Source organism: Diuraphis noxia, unplaced genomic scaffold (assembly GCF_037042655.1).
Source record: "Diuraphis noxia isolate RWA-SAM2 unplaced genomic scaffold, SU_Dnox_SAM2 contig0001, whole genome shotgun sequence".
In the NCBI taxonomy this organism is placed as follows: Eukaryota; Metazoa; Arthropoda; class Insecta; order Hemiptera; family Aphididae; genus Diuraphis; species Diuraphis noxia.
The window spans coordinates 57,232,539-57,250,579 of record NW_028301711.1 but is presented as its reverse complement, the minus strand read 5'-3'; the positions used below and the strand labels follow the sequence as shown (position 1 = coordinate 57,250,579).

Below are 18,041 nucleotides of genomic sequence, written 5' to 3'. Positions count from 1 at the left end.
ATCCCTCATTTTCCATTAAGAAAAAATAACGATGAACCTGTTATATGAAGTCGTATTATTTTCAATTGATACTACTACTCAAAAGAAGCGAATCAATGAAAAACTGTTATTTACAAATCAGTTGTTTTTATAATATTTACAATAGTTCTCAACAATAAACAATTAGGTAAAGAATAAGAAAAATGTACCTACAAGGAAAAAAATCACTGGAATTGTATTTTAACTCTAAAAGTATAGATAAGAGTTGAGAAAAAATATCTTTATAGCCAATCAATGTTATTAAAATACAAAAATAAAATACTTATACTCTATACTCTATTCAGTTTAAGTTGGCCCACTCTCGCGCATGCATACTGAGCCGCCGAAACGGTCAGACCCCCCTCTTCACAGGTCGGTGAATGGTGATCCGTGATTGGTCGCCGATCGTCGTTAACTATCGGAGACCGGAGTCGACCGGTGTCATAGTCATAGGTAAGGCGACATCGGACACTAGCGCTGCTAGACATGCGCAATCATGACCGGTTTTCGTCTGACGAGTGGGTCAACTTAAACTGAATATAGTTAAACTGAAATGTAATTTATTTATATAGTAGGTACTCAACTTTTCAATTTCCTCGATTCCATACCATTATTTTATATCTAATCTATATCGCAGTTGCTAGAGACATTTCAGAGAGAAGTCATACATAATTGTTAATGTTTTTCTATTTTAAATCACCTAGTAAACTTTTTAATGCAATCGTTTTTAATACAAAAACTACGTAAATCAGCATATTGTTCTCTTAAACATAATCGAAAACATAGCTTAAGTTATAATTGTCTAAACATTTGAATGTGCAGTTATAAATATGAATAATGTTATTAATAATTATAATATTTTGTATCTGAATAAAACTCAATTTGAACATGTAACATAATGCATTTAAGGAAAGTAATAGGTATCTACACTTCAAACAATTCTTAAAAAACAACTTTAAATTTATTAGAAAATTAAAAATTAAATCGGGTATTTTTACGCATAATCAGTTTACGACAAAATCAATTTTCTTGTTTTGCTGTAACACAAAAACGAACCACTGTCAATATTTTAAATTTTCACTAAATGTTTATTTTAGAATCATCTATTTGCAATTAAATTTTCAAAATATTTTTACATTTTATAAGCTGTTTTTTAGACAATTGAAATTTTTGATTTTTCTTAGGTTTTTATTTTAAATGTCTACTAAAAAAATACAGTCTTCCAAAATACCTTTAAAATTTAATACAAAATTAATTATAATTTGTAAATATTGTAATAAAAATAAATAAAAATCGTCAATCATAATTATTATTTATAAGCATTTAAAGTTCAAATGTTAACAAAATATGTCAAAATCACGAAAATTTAAATGGAATTATAAAGTTTAAAATTATAAAATTGTTGTGATTTATACCTTAGGTTAAACTTAAAATTAAAATTAAAAACACTAGGTTCTTCATAAATTTTTCTTCAAATAACTGTAAAAAAAAAAAATAGAGGAATAGAAAACATTTTGTGAGCGTATAATTTATATATTTAAATATTGTGCTTGCATAAAATATATTATAATTTAAATATAGGTAATAAAATATATCTTTTACTGAAAATTATCTCCGTTCAGAATTGTTTTTCATATGGAATGATACCTGATATTGCATTCAAATTTAACACGTCCATTATTCTCTACTATACAGCAGAGCGATACACACTTGCCCACTTTTTTATTATTGTTATTATTATTATTCGTTACAAAGACTTATAAAATATCCATAAAAACCCTTGGCAACCAATAAAAACTAACAATTAAAAACTTTTTACAATTAACGCAAGCTGATCAGAAAGCATACGAAAGATGACCTCTTTTTTTGTCAAAAAATGAATCAGATTGATTGCCTTGGATTGTATCTTGATTATTTTAAAGAATTTCAGATTTATACGTAAAGTTATTATTATTTTTACTATTATTATTATTATTATTTAGTAGTAATAGTATTAGTATCAGTATAAGTATTTATTTGTACTATAACATTCAAAATTTAAAGTTTCTTTATTTGAAAAAAAAAACTATTTACAGGATCCGTATGGTCGCTCTTTAGATCTCAGTTGCATGCGTTCCCAATTTGCGCGTTAAACGTATCAATTTTTCAATTTTAAATGAAAATTTCTATAATTTGTAAACTTAATCAGCATTAACAATATGTTATTATAGTTTTTCATGGCACTCTTGAAAATGTTCCAAACGATTGTCATTGTGCACCTAATTTTTACTGGAATACAGCAAGCCGGAGGATATCCTATAATGTCGTCAATCGTGAATCTACGAAATGCTAGGAAACCTTCATATCATAATATAGCACGTTCAACGGACGTATCAAACTTGTTACACATCACACGGGAAGAAAATCCTTTACACAAATACAGCGTATCGCCTACCGAAATAGCAAATACAATTAAATTCCAAGAGATGCAGAAGTCCGTGGTAAGCTCAGCTTTCAGTTTTGACTTGAAAATGTCAAAAAACTTGCTGTCACCATCTATGATCACTGAATTGATCCCACATAGTAATAATCCGGCATCAGTTGAATTGAAGATGACTGATTGGAAAAATAAGCAGCATTTGCTTGACGAAGACGAGTCTGTCACCAGTCCGATAACGGAGCAGACGACCGATAAGACGACCGAGATGACGACTGAGAAGACCACTGAGAAGACCACTGAGAAGACCACTGAGAGGACAACAGAGAGGACAACTGAAAGGACGACCGAGAAGATGACCGAGGAAACTACCAAGAAGACAACTGAATCAGTTACATCCAACCAATCGCTTACACCAGACGTGATCAGCAACACGACGACAACTACGGACGATATATTGAGCAGCGCAGCGCGTACAAGGAGAGTGCCTAGGAAACATTATGGTGAAACCGGTGACACACCATGGTTTTCGATTGAGGTAGCGACCAATGCAGATCGGAAAAGTCCATCACCGGAGCCCATGGTAAATGTGCGGTGTTCATGTTATCACTCGTCATATCACATCAATAAGTTGAAGCCACATATTAGATTTCCGGATGAGCAATATGACTATGAAAAAGAAGTGGGTTACCAACCTAGTGATGTCACGGATTGAAGATCGTACTGAGAAAGCTTTAAATCCATACGTATTTGTCGTTTTTACAGACTTGGAATGATGTGAAAATGTTATTTATAGAGACTAAATATTAATTATTGTTATTTTCCCAAAAAAATTTGGGAATTTCAATGAGGGTGAGCCGTGAACATTCAATGATTTTTTCTGATACCAGCATTATTATAATTAAGCTATACTAATACTAATAAGTGTTTCAGTTAATCGCATAATAGTGTGGTGAATTATTTATACTAAATATAATACGTTTATCTTAAAATTAATTTACATTACATGGCATGTAGTTATAATTTACCTATATGGCTATATAATTTATACAATTATATTAATCGATTAATAATTATTTTTTTTGCAATAACCTAATACAATTAATTAAATTGCTTAAGTACAATTTTTAAGGAAGCCAATTTGTATAGCGATTCGTCGTTGGACTAGTTTTCTAGAAATGTTTGAATCAAATTATTCATCTATAAGCAATCTAAAATTATGAAGAAAAAAAAATTATCATTAGATAATGAAAAATCATTTCACCAAATTAAGTTTACTAAAATATATTACAATGCAACCTCCTTTAACGTATATCTCAAGAATAAAGTACACTTTCAAATAATGGACTTTTTTTGACAACAAACTACAAATAGAACCCAGTGAGTAGTGGGCCACATTTCAGTTTACAAGAGTGTACCGGTATTTAGAGGTCTCGCTGTATCCTACTTACATATGGATTGAAAAGCGTTTTCTCATATCATTTTATGCATTAACCACCCATGATATTATACAATATATGTATATTATTAAACTGTATAAATAGTTTGATAGTTTTTCTATAATTTAATAATTCATTAATATAAAAAAATGGTTTGGTATTTATTTAATAACAAAATTAAACATTTAGCTTATATTATAATATATCAAAAGCAAAATATTTACTTTTTAGTTTGTTTGTGAATTCATTTAAATACAGTATTGTGCAGACTTGATATAATTTTTTTTTTTAATTTGATTCACTTTGTGCTATTTTTTGGCATGTATTTATTTTTTCTATTTACATATGACGAAATTATTGTCTTTATGCAAGAATGATAAAAATTGAACATACAGTTTTAACTATTTTTTCTTGCAGCAAATAAAAAATATTGAAAATATATTAATATTTCATTAATTGGCTTAGGTGAAAAACTCACGTAATTGTTGGTCAAATTAATAATCAAGTTCTAAAAATAATACTCTGTAAATACATCATTACAATTGAAATGTATACTCTTTTATTATATAAAGTTGTTTCACTATATTATGTATGCTTATATTTAATGTTAATGTAAAGTTTTGACTTTGTTAGGTTTAATCAAAGTTTTTCCATAATGTTTAGATACTTTATACACCTATGGATAAAATACAACTACAAGATATTTACAAAGTACAAACAAATTGATAAATATTGCATGATTATTTATTCTTTCTTTTATTTCTAATTAAAACTGAAAGGTGTGCTTTTGGTAGTTTTTCTTCGAATTTACGATACAAAGTAACAACATACTATTCGAACGATATTTTTATATATTAACCAATATATAATTCAACAGACCCTTTTACCTGGGTAAGAACGGTTTTAAATGAGATAAAGGTACAGTTATTTCAAAACTCATCGGAGAAAACAAATCACAGACACTTGCCGGAATAAGTCCGTAACCACACGTTGAAAATTCTGTCATCTCGCCATAATGGCTGACGATATAAACGAAGGTAAACTATACATTTTGAGAATGCTTTCAAAAGTATAAATCGCAAACACGCTAGTTTGATAATATATGAGATATCAAAATTGTGTTCTTTTGGGCTTGTCAGTAGGTATTGTTGTCCATGACTGTGATCGTTGTGAAAGGAGAGCGTGAAAACATAAAAATCTATGTCCTTCCCCCAAAACTCATTTACTTGATGTATGCGGGAGATGGAGTGTTATGTTAAGAGAAAAAAATCTCCATTGATAGGGGAGGGGGGGATGCATACTGCAGGTGCGCGGAGAATGGAAGTAGATCGGAATAGAAACCTACTTGACCATGACTTTTCCACCATACCTCTGCCGTTGACTACTATGGCCGGTTACGCGATCAAATCTACGGAATGGTTAGCGCTTTTACGGTACAAAAATTACGGACAAAAAGAAAGAGGGAAAAAATGAGCAAAGGGGGAAGTAAATAATAATAATAATAATAATAATAAAAGCCGTAGAACCGAGGGAAATAGGTATGTCACATGGGAAAAAGGAATCAGAGGAAAGATAAAAATGCGTTATATATATATATATAAACACTAGTACACCAGTTCAAACTCTGAGAAAGTCATTGGCCTGACCACCGGATTGCTTCCGGCTCGGCGTGCCATAATTTTTCCAATTCATTACCATACCAAAGTGACCCGTTGAAACATAACTATATAATAATAATATAAATATGGGGTTAAAGTCATTCGTTAACCACCCTTTATACGTCAACGGTTCATCATAATTTCAATACCACAACTATTGCTAAAGGTTATATAAAATGTTTGTATAAACATAAATACCCAATTAACGCTGTACTAAAATCTTATGGTTAGGTTAGCTATTTGTATTGCAATAATTTCCACACGCAGACACTATTACCGGGTACTTATATGGTTATTGAAAAAAGATGTAAGTTTCGATTTTAAACTGTCATTATCCAACCATTTGGAAAAAATATACAATATTTTGCTACCAATGCTACAATAATCACGCAGAACAACCAATTCAAATCTTATTAAATTACAATAAATGTCCATACACACGAAATGAATTCCACCTCCTAACACTTCAACTAATAGTAGAACAATTTTTCATAACCTTAGCATGTAAACCTAACCTAGCCTACCTCTACACAATTTTATTAATCATATTTTTACACATTGACCATCCAAATTTTTCTTCCGCTATTTAAATTATTTCTCAGTATTTTTCTTGCCTATTATTGACTTAAACGTTGTGTAATGTATTATTATTACTATTATACTGGTGATTATCTTTCAAATATTTATTGTATTTATGTAATGGACTATTTAAATTTTTTAGTTTATCGAGTTTAGTATGTTTTCTTAGTAAGCTTTGTTATTTCAAAATAGCGTAAAAAACACCCTTAATTATATACCACATTTTTTAATCGATTTATGGTATTTTTTTAAAGAATTGAATTGCTTATTTTGTTATTTTATGTTTATGCTTGAAAGACCCTTCTAACATATACGTCTTATATGAATTTTATTTATTACGATCGGTTTAAAATTGACAGTGATTCGAACGACATGTCGTTTTTGGATATAACTGACGAAGAATAACTACCAACTTACATACACACCGCGCACCGTAACGAATAACATAGCTACAGTATAAAATTATTATTATTATTACCTAATACCACTGAAAGTTTAATTAAATAAAAAAATAAAACGATTAATGGTGTTCATTAATTCACATTTGTGTGTGTGTACCACCAAAATCGTTTCACTTTAAACAACTAAACAATGAATACTCTACAACTCATTTCTATCTTTAGTCACTTTAGGAGTAAAAATTGAGATCACTTTATCCCCAACTCGTTATATTGTTGGTGACTATAATTAAAATCGTGGTATCGACGAATTTAATTTCAGGAATCTATTAGATTGTGAATTATACAGTGTTTCTGTAGTATTTATATGATGAAACCAGAAAATAAGTAGTGTGAAAATATGACATTATGATTACGAATAAAATCTAAATGGTGAAATAATATTTTTTAATCACTTCTATCGACTTACCAAGCACTATAAATCCTTTAAGCCCAAATAATGTCATTTATACGTATGTTTGATATTATCATTATCTATCTATATATATAAAAATGGAGACAAAAAATTCGAAATTGCATCAGTTGAGAATGGCTGGGCTGATTTGACTCAAATTTTTTTTAAATGATAGAGAATGTCGGGGACCGGGATTATAGCATAAATTATGGACCTAACTCCTGTGAGTTAGAGATTTAGAGACAAAAACTGAGTTACACCGGTGGCGCCCTCTAGCAGATAAAAATAAAAATAAAAATATATATATATAAAAATGGAGACAAAAATTTATAACAATTCATCAATTGAGAACGGCTGGACCGATTTCGCGCACTCTTTTTTTGTTTGGGTCGTAATTGCTAGGAGAAGGTTCTTACGGAAGAAAAAATTGAGAAAGTTATCGGGTTAGAGAAATATGATAAGCGTGTGATGAAATTAAAGTGGCACCATCTGCCCAGTAAAAAAAAAAAATAAACAATATTAATATGTTTTGGTAGTCAAAGGCAACCATTTAAACAAATAAGTGCTCTCGAGAGCACCTGGACTTATTTTTAGGATGGACATTTTTGTTTATTTATAAATGGTAGTAGTATGTATTTGTATATCCACAGCCAGCTGTTACGCGGTAAAAAAATTGTTCAAGCGGAAATGTTCCTCTCCGAGAACACCGATTTACCACGTAACACAATACGGTAATTACACAAAATTGTCTGTCTATTTGCGCCTTGCACAAAAATATTTACCGCATCAACTATTTTTTTAATTAGATTTTCAGTTTTTTAATTTTTCAATCAAATATCGCTAAATTTTATAAAAATAATATTTCAAGTAAATAACACAAATTATTTAATAAACTTTTTTATAAAAATTTAAAAAAAACTGAAAATTTAATAAAAAAATAGTTGATGCGGTAAATATTTTTGTGCAATTGGCAAATAGACGGACAATTTTGTATAATCACCGTATTGTGTTACGTGGAAAATCGGTGTTCTCGGAGTGGAACATTTCCACTTGAACAATTTTTTTTACCGCGTAAAAGCTGGCTGTGAACATACAAATTGTACTAATGGTTGCTTTAGTGACGGTTATTATAAGCGGTTATTAATTGTTCTGTGTTATTAGTGATGGTTATATATATTTATCTGTTAGTCCTATATACATTAAACAGCTGGACCGATTGCGAAAAAATTTGGTACAGAATTTTATTAGACATATGGGCAGAAGATATGCTAAGTTAGAAAGTGTTTGCCTGAATATCATTGAATTGAATATTTAAATTATCAACATTATATTGAAAAAACGAAGAAAATTACATAATGATATACGAAATTGAATATCGTTGTAAGATTATAATATATTTTAACCACTATCTATCATTAGTATAAAAATATACTGCTATAGCATGATCACATGAAATGAATTTAACACACAATATGAACTATGGACCATAAAAGAGATAGGATTTTTAACGGGCTACGAAGTTCACGGGTTCAGCTAGTTTTTAATAAATAATAATATAAGAAATATGTTAGCTAATGACTATTTAATATATTAATGATGTTATATATATATATATATATGACTACCTACATAGGTAATATAATATAAGTTTAGGTTTTACAAAAAGTTAATTTTATTTGAAGTCAAACAAAAATTCTAATAAATATGAGTTTTAACAGTTTTCAGATCAAAATTTAGTTGGGTAAAAACATTTCATCATTGACAGCAAACAAGCTTTCAATACCACGTACCAGTCATTACTACTATTTTCTCTTGTTTTTTTTTTTTTTTTGTTCCAATTTAAAAGGCCCTTTGTCTGATCCGTTAACTTTAATTAACTCGGGATCGGCCTCCTCTGGATTCTTTAAATGGTTTTAATAGAAAAGAAAATACACCATTTTCGAAAGAAAATTGTTTTTCACATTATTGAAGTTGTCAAAAATCAGGCTAAAGACAAAGGTACCTAGTATAATATAAAATTCTGTAGTAAATATAACCACACCAAACCTTTTTGTATTATACACATATCAGACAATTCTTGAATGTATTTCGTGTAAAAATAACGATATTTATCTACCTTTCTATACTGCGTATTATACCTACAATCTAATTAAATATTCTTATGATGTAATTGTATTGTCAGTGACAACAGTTGAAAAGTATATTAATTAACATTATATGAAATAGAGTTTGAATCGTAATAAAAATTTTATGAGATTCACATTTGCAGTATTGAAAATTATTAAACTATGATTTTAATATGATTTATATCATGAATTTAACTTCCCGATAAAACTAGTAAACTTGATAAAGACTAGTCTTGAAAACACTTTGATAAAAATTAAAATTGCGAATGCAGTATCGGAGACAGTTAGAGTATCCACGGGCTTAAGACAAGGAGACGCACTTTCTCCTATCCTCTTTAATCTAGTGCTTGAAAAAATTGTCAGAGAACTAAACACTATTGACGGGGTTGCGATGGGTAACACGACAATAGGTTTACTAGCATATGCCGATGACTTAGCCCTTTTGGGAAATAATTTAGATACTGTAAAACAGAATTGTAGAAAATTAATAAATGTAGCAGGCAAATGTGGTCTAAAGATAAATGACAAAAAAACGGAGTATGTCATAATTGGAAGAAGAAGTAGAGAATACCGACAAGGAGAGTTTATGGAAATAGATCACCATAAGTTTAAGAGAGCGTCACATTTTAAATACCTAGGATCTATAATAACACAGGATAGTGACCTTAAGATGGAGATGGACACTAGGATTCTAATGGGAAATAGGTGCTATTTTGGCCTAAGGAGTATGTTTAGCTCAAAAATCTTGTCGACAAAATTAAAAATACAATTATACATGACGGTTATTATTAGCGGTTATTATTGTTCTGTGTTATTAGTTATGGTTATATATATATTTATCTGTTAGTCCTATATACATTAAACAGCTGGACCGATTTCGATAAAATTTGGTACAGCATTTTATTAGACATATGGGCAGAAGGTATGCTAAGTTAGAAAGTGTTTGCCTAAATATCATTGAATTGAATATTTAAATTGTCAACATTATATTGAGAAAACGAAGAAAATTACATAATGATATACGAAATTGAATATCGTTGTAAGATTATAATATATTTTAACCACTATCTATCATTATGTATAAAAATATACTGCTATAGCATGATCACATGAAATGAATTTAACACACAATATGAACTATGGACCATAAAAGAGATAGGATTTTTAACGGACTACGAAGTGCACGGGTTCAGCTAGTATTGATATAATTTGAAATACGAGTCACGACTGTACACTAAACACTGTCATGAGTACACTGAAATATTAGATTACGACACTGAACATCGGACGTTTGAATAATCGTGTATATTATTATAATAATATATTTATTAATAAACAAAAGATAAGGGATAAAGTTATAAATTAAAATAATATTTCGATGAGGCCGTATGCGCCATGCGGGCATGCCATTACAAAAATAGACACACACGGGCGCAACACAGAGACAATTTACTAATAATGATAAACAATATTTAATATCTACACAAAAATAGTTTTTATGTAAATAATAAACATTTATTTGTATCTCGGACGAAAAATTAATATTTTTGTGATTCCATTATAACTTACAAAATTCTTAATTTTATATACATGATGACATTTTCAAAACATTTCTGTATATTTTTTTTGGTACTGGGGGGGGGGGAGATTTATCCCGACCCCCCCCCCCATTTGTACGCCACTGGTGGTACAAAAATAAACCCCGAGCAGTAAAGTATTATTTTATCGTGGATCGACGACGCTCAACGTTTATCAGATTATTTTATCTAGATTAAAGACTATTTTCATATCTATCCTATCTTATCCTATCCTACTATTTTTTCCATAGTCCTATTGAACTAAAAATAACTTATCGATTTGAACAATTAATCGAAATTTATTCCAAGTCTCATGTAGTCATGTGTACATAAATATATTGCTCTGAATTCTGAAAGGTGCTTATAATAAATACTTTTGATTTTTTTTTTTTTTTTTTTTTTTGGGGGGGGGGGGGGGGGGGTTAAAACATTTTATCCCCCCCCCCCCACAAACATAGCCAAATTACGCCACTGGTGTATTCATAAGTTCAACACTAAATAGGTGTGCTCGTATATTATTATTTATTTTCTAATATATCTAAGTGTTGTTATTAAACCCATTTGAATCATAAATTGAAACAGAAATATTATTTTAATACTATTGTTCCAAATCAGTTGCATCGTTTTTATCTTACATTTTTATTGCTCAATAGTGTATAAATGAGACTATGAGAGTAATAAGCGGGACAGTTAATTAATAGTTCGTATTCTACATCATATATTTCAGTTTTATAAGATGGTCATTTAAATTTTGTTTTTTTTTAAATGTAAACAATTATATGTATGTGGGGGGGGGGGCCTGGTGGATTAAGACGTCAGTTGAGACGCGCACCGTCGCCGGATTCGAACCCCGGTAATGGCCGCCTCCCATCAGGGCATGGCAGAAACCTACGGGAACCTACAGAAACCATTTAAAAATTCTGCCAAAAAAAAAAAAACACACACACACACACGTAGTGTCCCCCCCCCCATGGCCTATGTTGCCACGGGTTAACAAATAAAAAATATATATATATAATGTAAGCATTTTCATTTACTTGAATATGAGTATGTAGGTAATAAGTACTTCATATAATAATTTTGAATATTTATTTATAATCATTTCACGTAAAATATTGCCAAGTCTTATATTTATACAGCAAACTTATAAATAAATAAGGAAAAAAAATAAAAAGAACCATACGATTTTATGAATATTTAATATTAAGTGAATTTAATAATTGAATCATTTTTAATACAATTAACGAGTTATTAAGTTAAACGTTAAGTTAGTTTTAGCTTGTTGTCTAACTTATTAGTTTGAAAATTAATATTAATTTAAGTTTTTTTAATGATCCTAATTAAGTTGGTGTTAAATTTTCATATTTGTATCCAGTTACCATTTTCAGTTTTACAATATTCGAAATATTATCAAAAAAGAAAATGATACGAGTATGATAATGATGTATTTGATATTTTTATTTTAAGATAAGGAAAACACTTGTCACTTCTCTATATTTATCAAAAATAACCTCTAGCCAATAAATGAATTATATTTGTAAAATACCTACCACTTCAATAAAATTATGACCATTTAAATTTAAATTTATAATTAACTACACGGCCTTCACGACATAATACTTACACGGGCTTCATAAATTATAATACCTAAATCATACATTTTTCTGTTTTAAGCTAACTGTGTAATGTACACTGATAGAAATATACTTAATTATAATATGTTGTTAATATATTTTGTGGATTTTGATTTATTACAAAATCCATATGATTAAAACAAATTATATTATTTTATCAACAATATTTCAAAGTCAATACCTACTAATTAAATAACTTTGTATTTTTTCATAAATTAATTAGTGAATTAAAATGTAAGCGCCACTTTTCTGAGATGAATTTAAATTATATGTTTAAAATTAAAAATATTTTAACTTAATTTTTGTTTTAAATATTTTAAGTATCAGTTAAATTGACTATTTAATAACTCAATCAAAAAATTCAAAATTAATAAACTTTAATTTTAGACTTTACACAGTTTTTTTAAATTATAATATTATAAATTCGACAATATTGGAATTTAATTAAATATTTATTCTATTCGAAGATAAATAGGCTTTTAAAAATACTTAAAAAAAAATTAATGGTCCTGAAAAATCAAAGTGAAAAATAAGAACGGACAAACTCATTGTAAATGTTTTGCAAAGTGCATGGTAAATATAGATCTAAGGGGAGAAGAAAAGGCACGACATTATAGAAAATAAGTCGAAATTCGTAGTTATTATATTTAAACTAGTAAAAGTATTTGATAGCTCACTCAATTTCTTAGATATTATTATTTTTAAATGGTTGATTTTTAAAATGAAAATGAAAATGATTAAAATTAAAAATTAAATAATTTTATAATAATATATATATTTTTTTTTTTTAATTAATATAAAACTTTATATTTAAGTTAGTTTATATATACTTTATAATTTTATATGTAAGTACTAAGTATGTATATAAATATATTGATGATATTTAAATACAACCTCTCCAGTAAGTTATGGATTATTGACTATTTGACTAGATTGCTAATCGGTATAAGGGTTAGGTCAAAATTAATCTTTCCGCTTTCGGATCACTACACACCAGTCCACAGATGGACAACAAACATATTATATCCACGCTATTTATATTGTCTTCATCACTTTACCCTCATTATTTTAAACATGCCATGCCATATTGTTTATTGAAATGTACTTCAAACTGAAAAATATTTTCCACAAAAACACTGATGATAATGTTTTTATTCATTGTAAGACATCATTATATTACGTTGTAATAGGTATACACAAACGCCGATCGGTGGTCCACATAGTGGTATTTTAAAAATAATATCTCAGTATACATTATAATATAACGAAGTCAAATATTACTGACACATTTTTAAGAAATGTATAAGATAACTTTCATAAATTTGCAAAATGTAATAATTTCAATATAAAACAGTATTGACCCGTTATAATAATAAAATTAATTTGAAAACTTTGGAAAAATGTAGTTTTTTTGAAATTTCCTATCAGTGTGCAAATAGTGTATATTACATAATATTTTAATAAATAATACGTCTTACCGTGACAATGTTTTCTTGTAATAACCTATTCGTTTAACTTGCTCCACAGTCAAACCGTTGAACGTGCAAGTGCTCAGCAGCAGACAGCCGCTTAGTTGCGGCCGAACGTACGAGGTTCAGTGTCAAGCAGTGGGTTCCAAGCCGCCGGCCAATGTGACGTGGTGGAAAGACAATGAGAGGTTGACCAATGCTACGCAGACCGTAAGTATTACAATAAATTGTGTGTGTGTAAAAAAAAATATCATAAACCACCGACAACTTACCCGCTGGCTAATCTGTGCGTGTTTATGCCTCTCGGAAAACACACCTTGCATGTTCCCATCCCCTATTCAGTGTTCAGTAAGCTACCCTCTCCGAGTATAATCTAGGGTAGCTGATAAGAATAACGACGTTTCGTAAATGGAACAAAATCAAAAAAGGTATTCGCGTTATAAGAGATCGCGTAGTGCGGAAATGTCATCTGATATTAAATAGGCATACCCTCGTGTTTAATTTAATTATTTTTATTTCATTTGTCGGGTGCAGCACTGCATTTCTAGAAATCCGACGACGGTTGACAACGCGTGACGTTCAATTTCGGTTTTTCTTTTTGAGCGCCAAACTACGTCGCCGAGTTTAAATTAAAATTTAATTGCGCTTATCTGCGTGCAGTGCATTATTTAGGGTACCTACGTCGCGAACACCGCACATGTATAATACATAATTAATACACAGCCGAAATTATTAATTGCGTAAGGAGGCCACGGCACTAACGATTTTTAAGGTGACCCGTGTACAAATCGTTGCAACGAAATATAATAATATTATATCATAAGCAAAATGAAAATTGGATAGTAAAAATGTGCAAAATAACGAACCACGCCAGTACTATTTTTTATCTTACATTAATTTAATCCTAAAAACAAATATTTAATTTTCAATTTTCAATGATGACAGCGTATGCAAAAGTTATTTTATAACGTTCCAAACCTATATGCATTGAGCAAAAAATCGTTTCGTTCAATCTAAAGGGATGAAATTTAAACCCAGTTCACTTTTGAACCTACTCACTAAATTAGATTTTGGATGGTTATATATACATTTATTTAAAATAATACATTTAAATATTATTGTAATCATCTTTGTGGTACAGAAAAAGCCAAACAATTATTTTACAATTTCCAAAAATTTAGTTATCATGAAATAGACTTAGTTTTACAGCAATTTGTGGGATTCCATTATTTCTTTAGCAAATAACAAATCGGTGAACAAAATTTAAACATAATAACCTGATCTAACCTGGGTATTGATCGTAAAATAATTGGAATCTTAGTATAACTTACACCTTATACCTACTACATGACCGATGATAGTATAATAACATAGTAGGTATAACATTAATATTATTATTATTACTAGGTAATTAAATTTGTACTAGGAATTGTAATTGAATAATTCAACATGAAACATACCGTTTTAGATAAATGAACAATTAAAATAATATATCAATGATAATACATAAAACAAATATATTCAACTGAATGTTACATGGCTATTGTAAACTTTAAGTATAATAACAAAAATAATAATCGGATTATTTATTAATTTTCAAACAAATTAAAGGGCACACCCATTTTTGAATGTATTCATTACATAATATATAATTAGTATAGAATTCAGTTATTATAGGTAAATTGTATAGAAGAAAACTTATGAATGCACTACCTCTATGTGTTAAAGAACTTTTTTCACTCCTTTTTTATCCCTCTGCATATATTTTATGTGAGGTACATTGATACTAAACTTGATGTTAATGCTAAAATAGTGTACATTAAAAAGATACGAATGTGTCAATTCTGTGTCATAATTTATAAAATATTACTCCGTAAAATATGTCTAGCGTGAACACAATATTTCTGATGTACTTGGAAATCATTTACTAGCGTGGGTATGAATTTATTAATCGAAAATAACACATCAAACAATATGATTATTGTTGAGTTATATTTTGTAATCGGTCTTTATACCTAAATATTTTTACTAATCGTTTAGTATTAAATATTTTAATAATATATAATTATACCTGTATAATATTTCATGCATTTCACATATTGTTATACTTATGGTGCGTAATAATTTTAATTATTCGTCGAAAAAAAAAATATTTACCAAAAATTATAGGAGTTTGGTTTTTTTTTATATCATCTGTATACAAAGTTTTTAATATATCATAATAATTCATTTATTATGAAGAAGTTGTAAATTAAAAAATATAAAAATAAACTCGATTTATATATTTATGATCAGTGATCACGATGGCAGATGCTATTTAATTTTATCTTTGAATTTGATTTTAAACTTTGTATTGACACACGAATATTTTTAAAATCTGATCATTACAAACTATCATCGTGACTTGTTCTTTGGTGACAAAATATCGTAAGACAAAGGTAAACAAATATAGATTTTAGTATTTATATAAAAAGTTCGTCCATTCATAAATAAATATACAGATATTGTGACAACATTTTACGTTGCAGGTACATACAATTTTTTAATATTATAAAATCTTTCTTTTTATATCTCCTTGAATATAAATTACTATTTTCCCCCCTAGTTATTTATTTCAAGTATATAGTTACCTGAAAAAGATGAATTCAAATAATATATTATAGTTTAAAAAGTAAACATAATATGGTTGGTTCGTAAAACATAACCTCAAAATTTATTTATTCTTCTGAAATTTTTGGCCCCTACATACATAATGTAAGTACATAAACAAATCATATTTTTGTGAACTAACTTATAGTAGTTTCCCGGTGATATTGTGTTTATTATCATCAATTCACCTCAATCATTATCAATTCAGTTATGATGAAAATTACGAAATTTTATTTGTATACTTTTCCAAATTTACTAATTCACACAATATGGCCTTGATGTTTCTTCTAGCTATTAGATATACGTAAAATGTATTTATTTTTTATTTCGTTGACTTAATCATATGATTGTTGTATGATTGTTGTTTATGATTGTTGTTGATAATTGAATCAAGTTAGATATTGTTCTCTTTAACGACAGTATTACAAAAAATTATAAAATTTACACATTCATAATTCAAATAAAAGTATTCATAAATTATTCTCGTTAAAATTATTGAAGAAACGGGAAAAAATCAGGTAACCGTTTTACAGTACAATAGGTGTCCAATGGATCTCATTAACGAACAAGTCACTGTAATGCAAGTGTGCAAAAATGATAAATTATTGCATACAAAATTCAATGAGGAAAAGACGTTCTAATAGTCTATAGCACTAAATATATTTCATTATAACATTTTTATTGATATCTTCAATGAAAGTAATTTGTTACTAATATTAGTTCTGAAATTTTACGAGCATACGATGTATGTCGAAAAAATTGCATTGTATTACATTTTAACAATTTATACTAAGCAATAAATATTTAATTTAGATTTATAAAAAAATAAATAATGAAAAATGTCTATAAACATTAACCAAAATACAATCACCTCGCGTAAAAATGTTATGAATATTTAATTTATATACCGTGTTTGTGTTTTAGTTACAATACAATCAAAAAATCGAATTCATCAAATTTTGGTTTTATGTAAAAATTTATCATTTCATCCTTCCTCCCATTAATATAAAATTTATAGTGATTTTTTTTTTTACTTTTGACCCCTAAAATACAAACAAGATTCACTTCCCTATTAAAAATTGTGTTAAAGTTAAATACCTACCTACTCGTACATATTATTTTAACTACTTCTAAATATGATGAACAAAATAAACACATATCATTGCAAAATCAATACATTGATCGTTGGGCTCAATTTAAAATAATATTATCATTATGTTGTCTCTTCGTAACTATCTTCAGGAAATATTGGCTGGTATTTCTGAATGTAACATATTATCTAAGTGTATACTTAGGTAAAATGAAGCAATATTATCGTATTTCCGCCAACCATGAGGTATGTATTTTCTTTTTCATATACATAGGTATAGTCTAAGTACCTATTTGATATCTCGGAAATAATATTTCGTAGGAAGTAAAATTTAAACTTATCCTAACCCATAAATGATGATAAAATCAATGGGTGTGCTTAAAAATTCGAAAGTTAAGTATAAATTGAATGTAATTCATTAAATTATGAGAGTACATTTATATTTATATTTTTAATTATGTTAAAAATGATCTAGTTTTCATTACTTGAACTTAAAATTAAGAATGTGATAAAGTTATAAATTTTAACTAGTTT

The 18,041-nt window shown here is 28.4% G+C and overlaps 2 protein-coding genes across 2 annotated transcripts in view; both read left to right on the top strand.

The window, feature by feature from the left end:
• The window catches only part of LOC107162698 (uncharacterized), a 564,476-nt gene that overhangs the window by 524,041 nt on the left and 22,394 nt on the right, over nucleotides 1–18,041 (top strand). The window contains exon 6 of the mRNA XM_089218652.1: nucleotides 13,827–13,978. Coding sequence (XP_089074778.1) covers nucleotides 13,827–13,978 — 152 coding nt within the window. The remainder of the gene's footprint in view (nucleotides 1–13,826; nucleotides 13,979–18,041) is intronic.
• On the top strand, nucleotides 2,250–3,200 carry LOC107171652 (uncharacterized). The gene has a single exon (XM_089218655.1). The coding sequence runs from the start codon at nucleotides 2,250–2,252 to the stop codon at nucleotides 3,147–3,149; it is 900 nt and encodes a 299-aa protein (XP_089074781.1). The 3' UTR covers nucleotides 3,150–3,200.

Bases quoted from the DNA above. Each gene is read 5' to 3' on its own strand.
- LOC107171652 (XM_089218655.1), top strand. From the start codon at position 2,250: ATGTTCCAAACGATTGTCATTGTGCACCTAATTTTTACTGGAATACAG.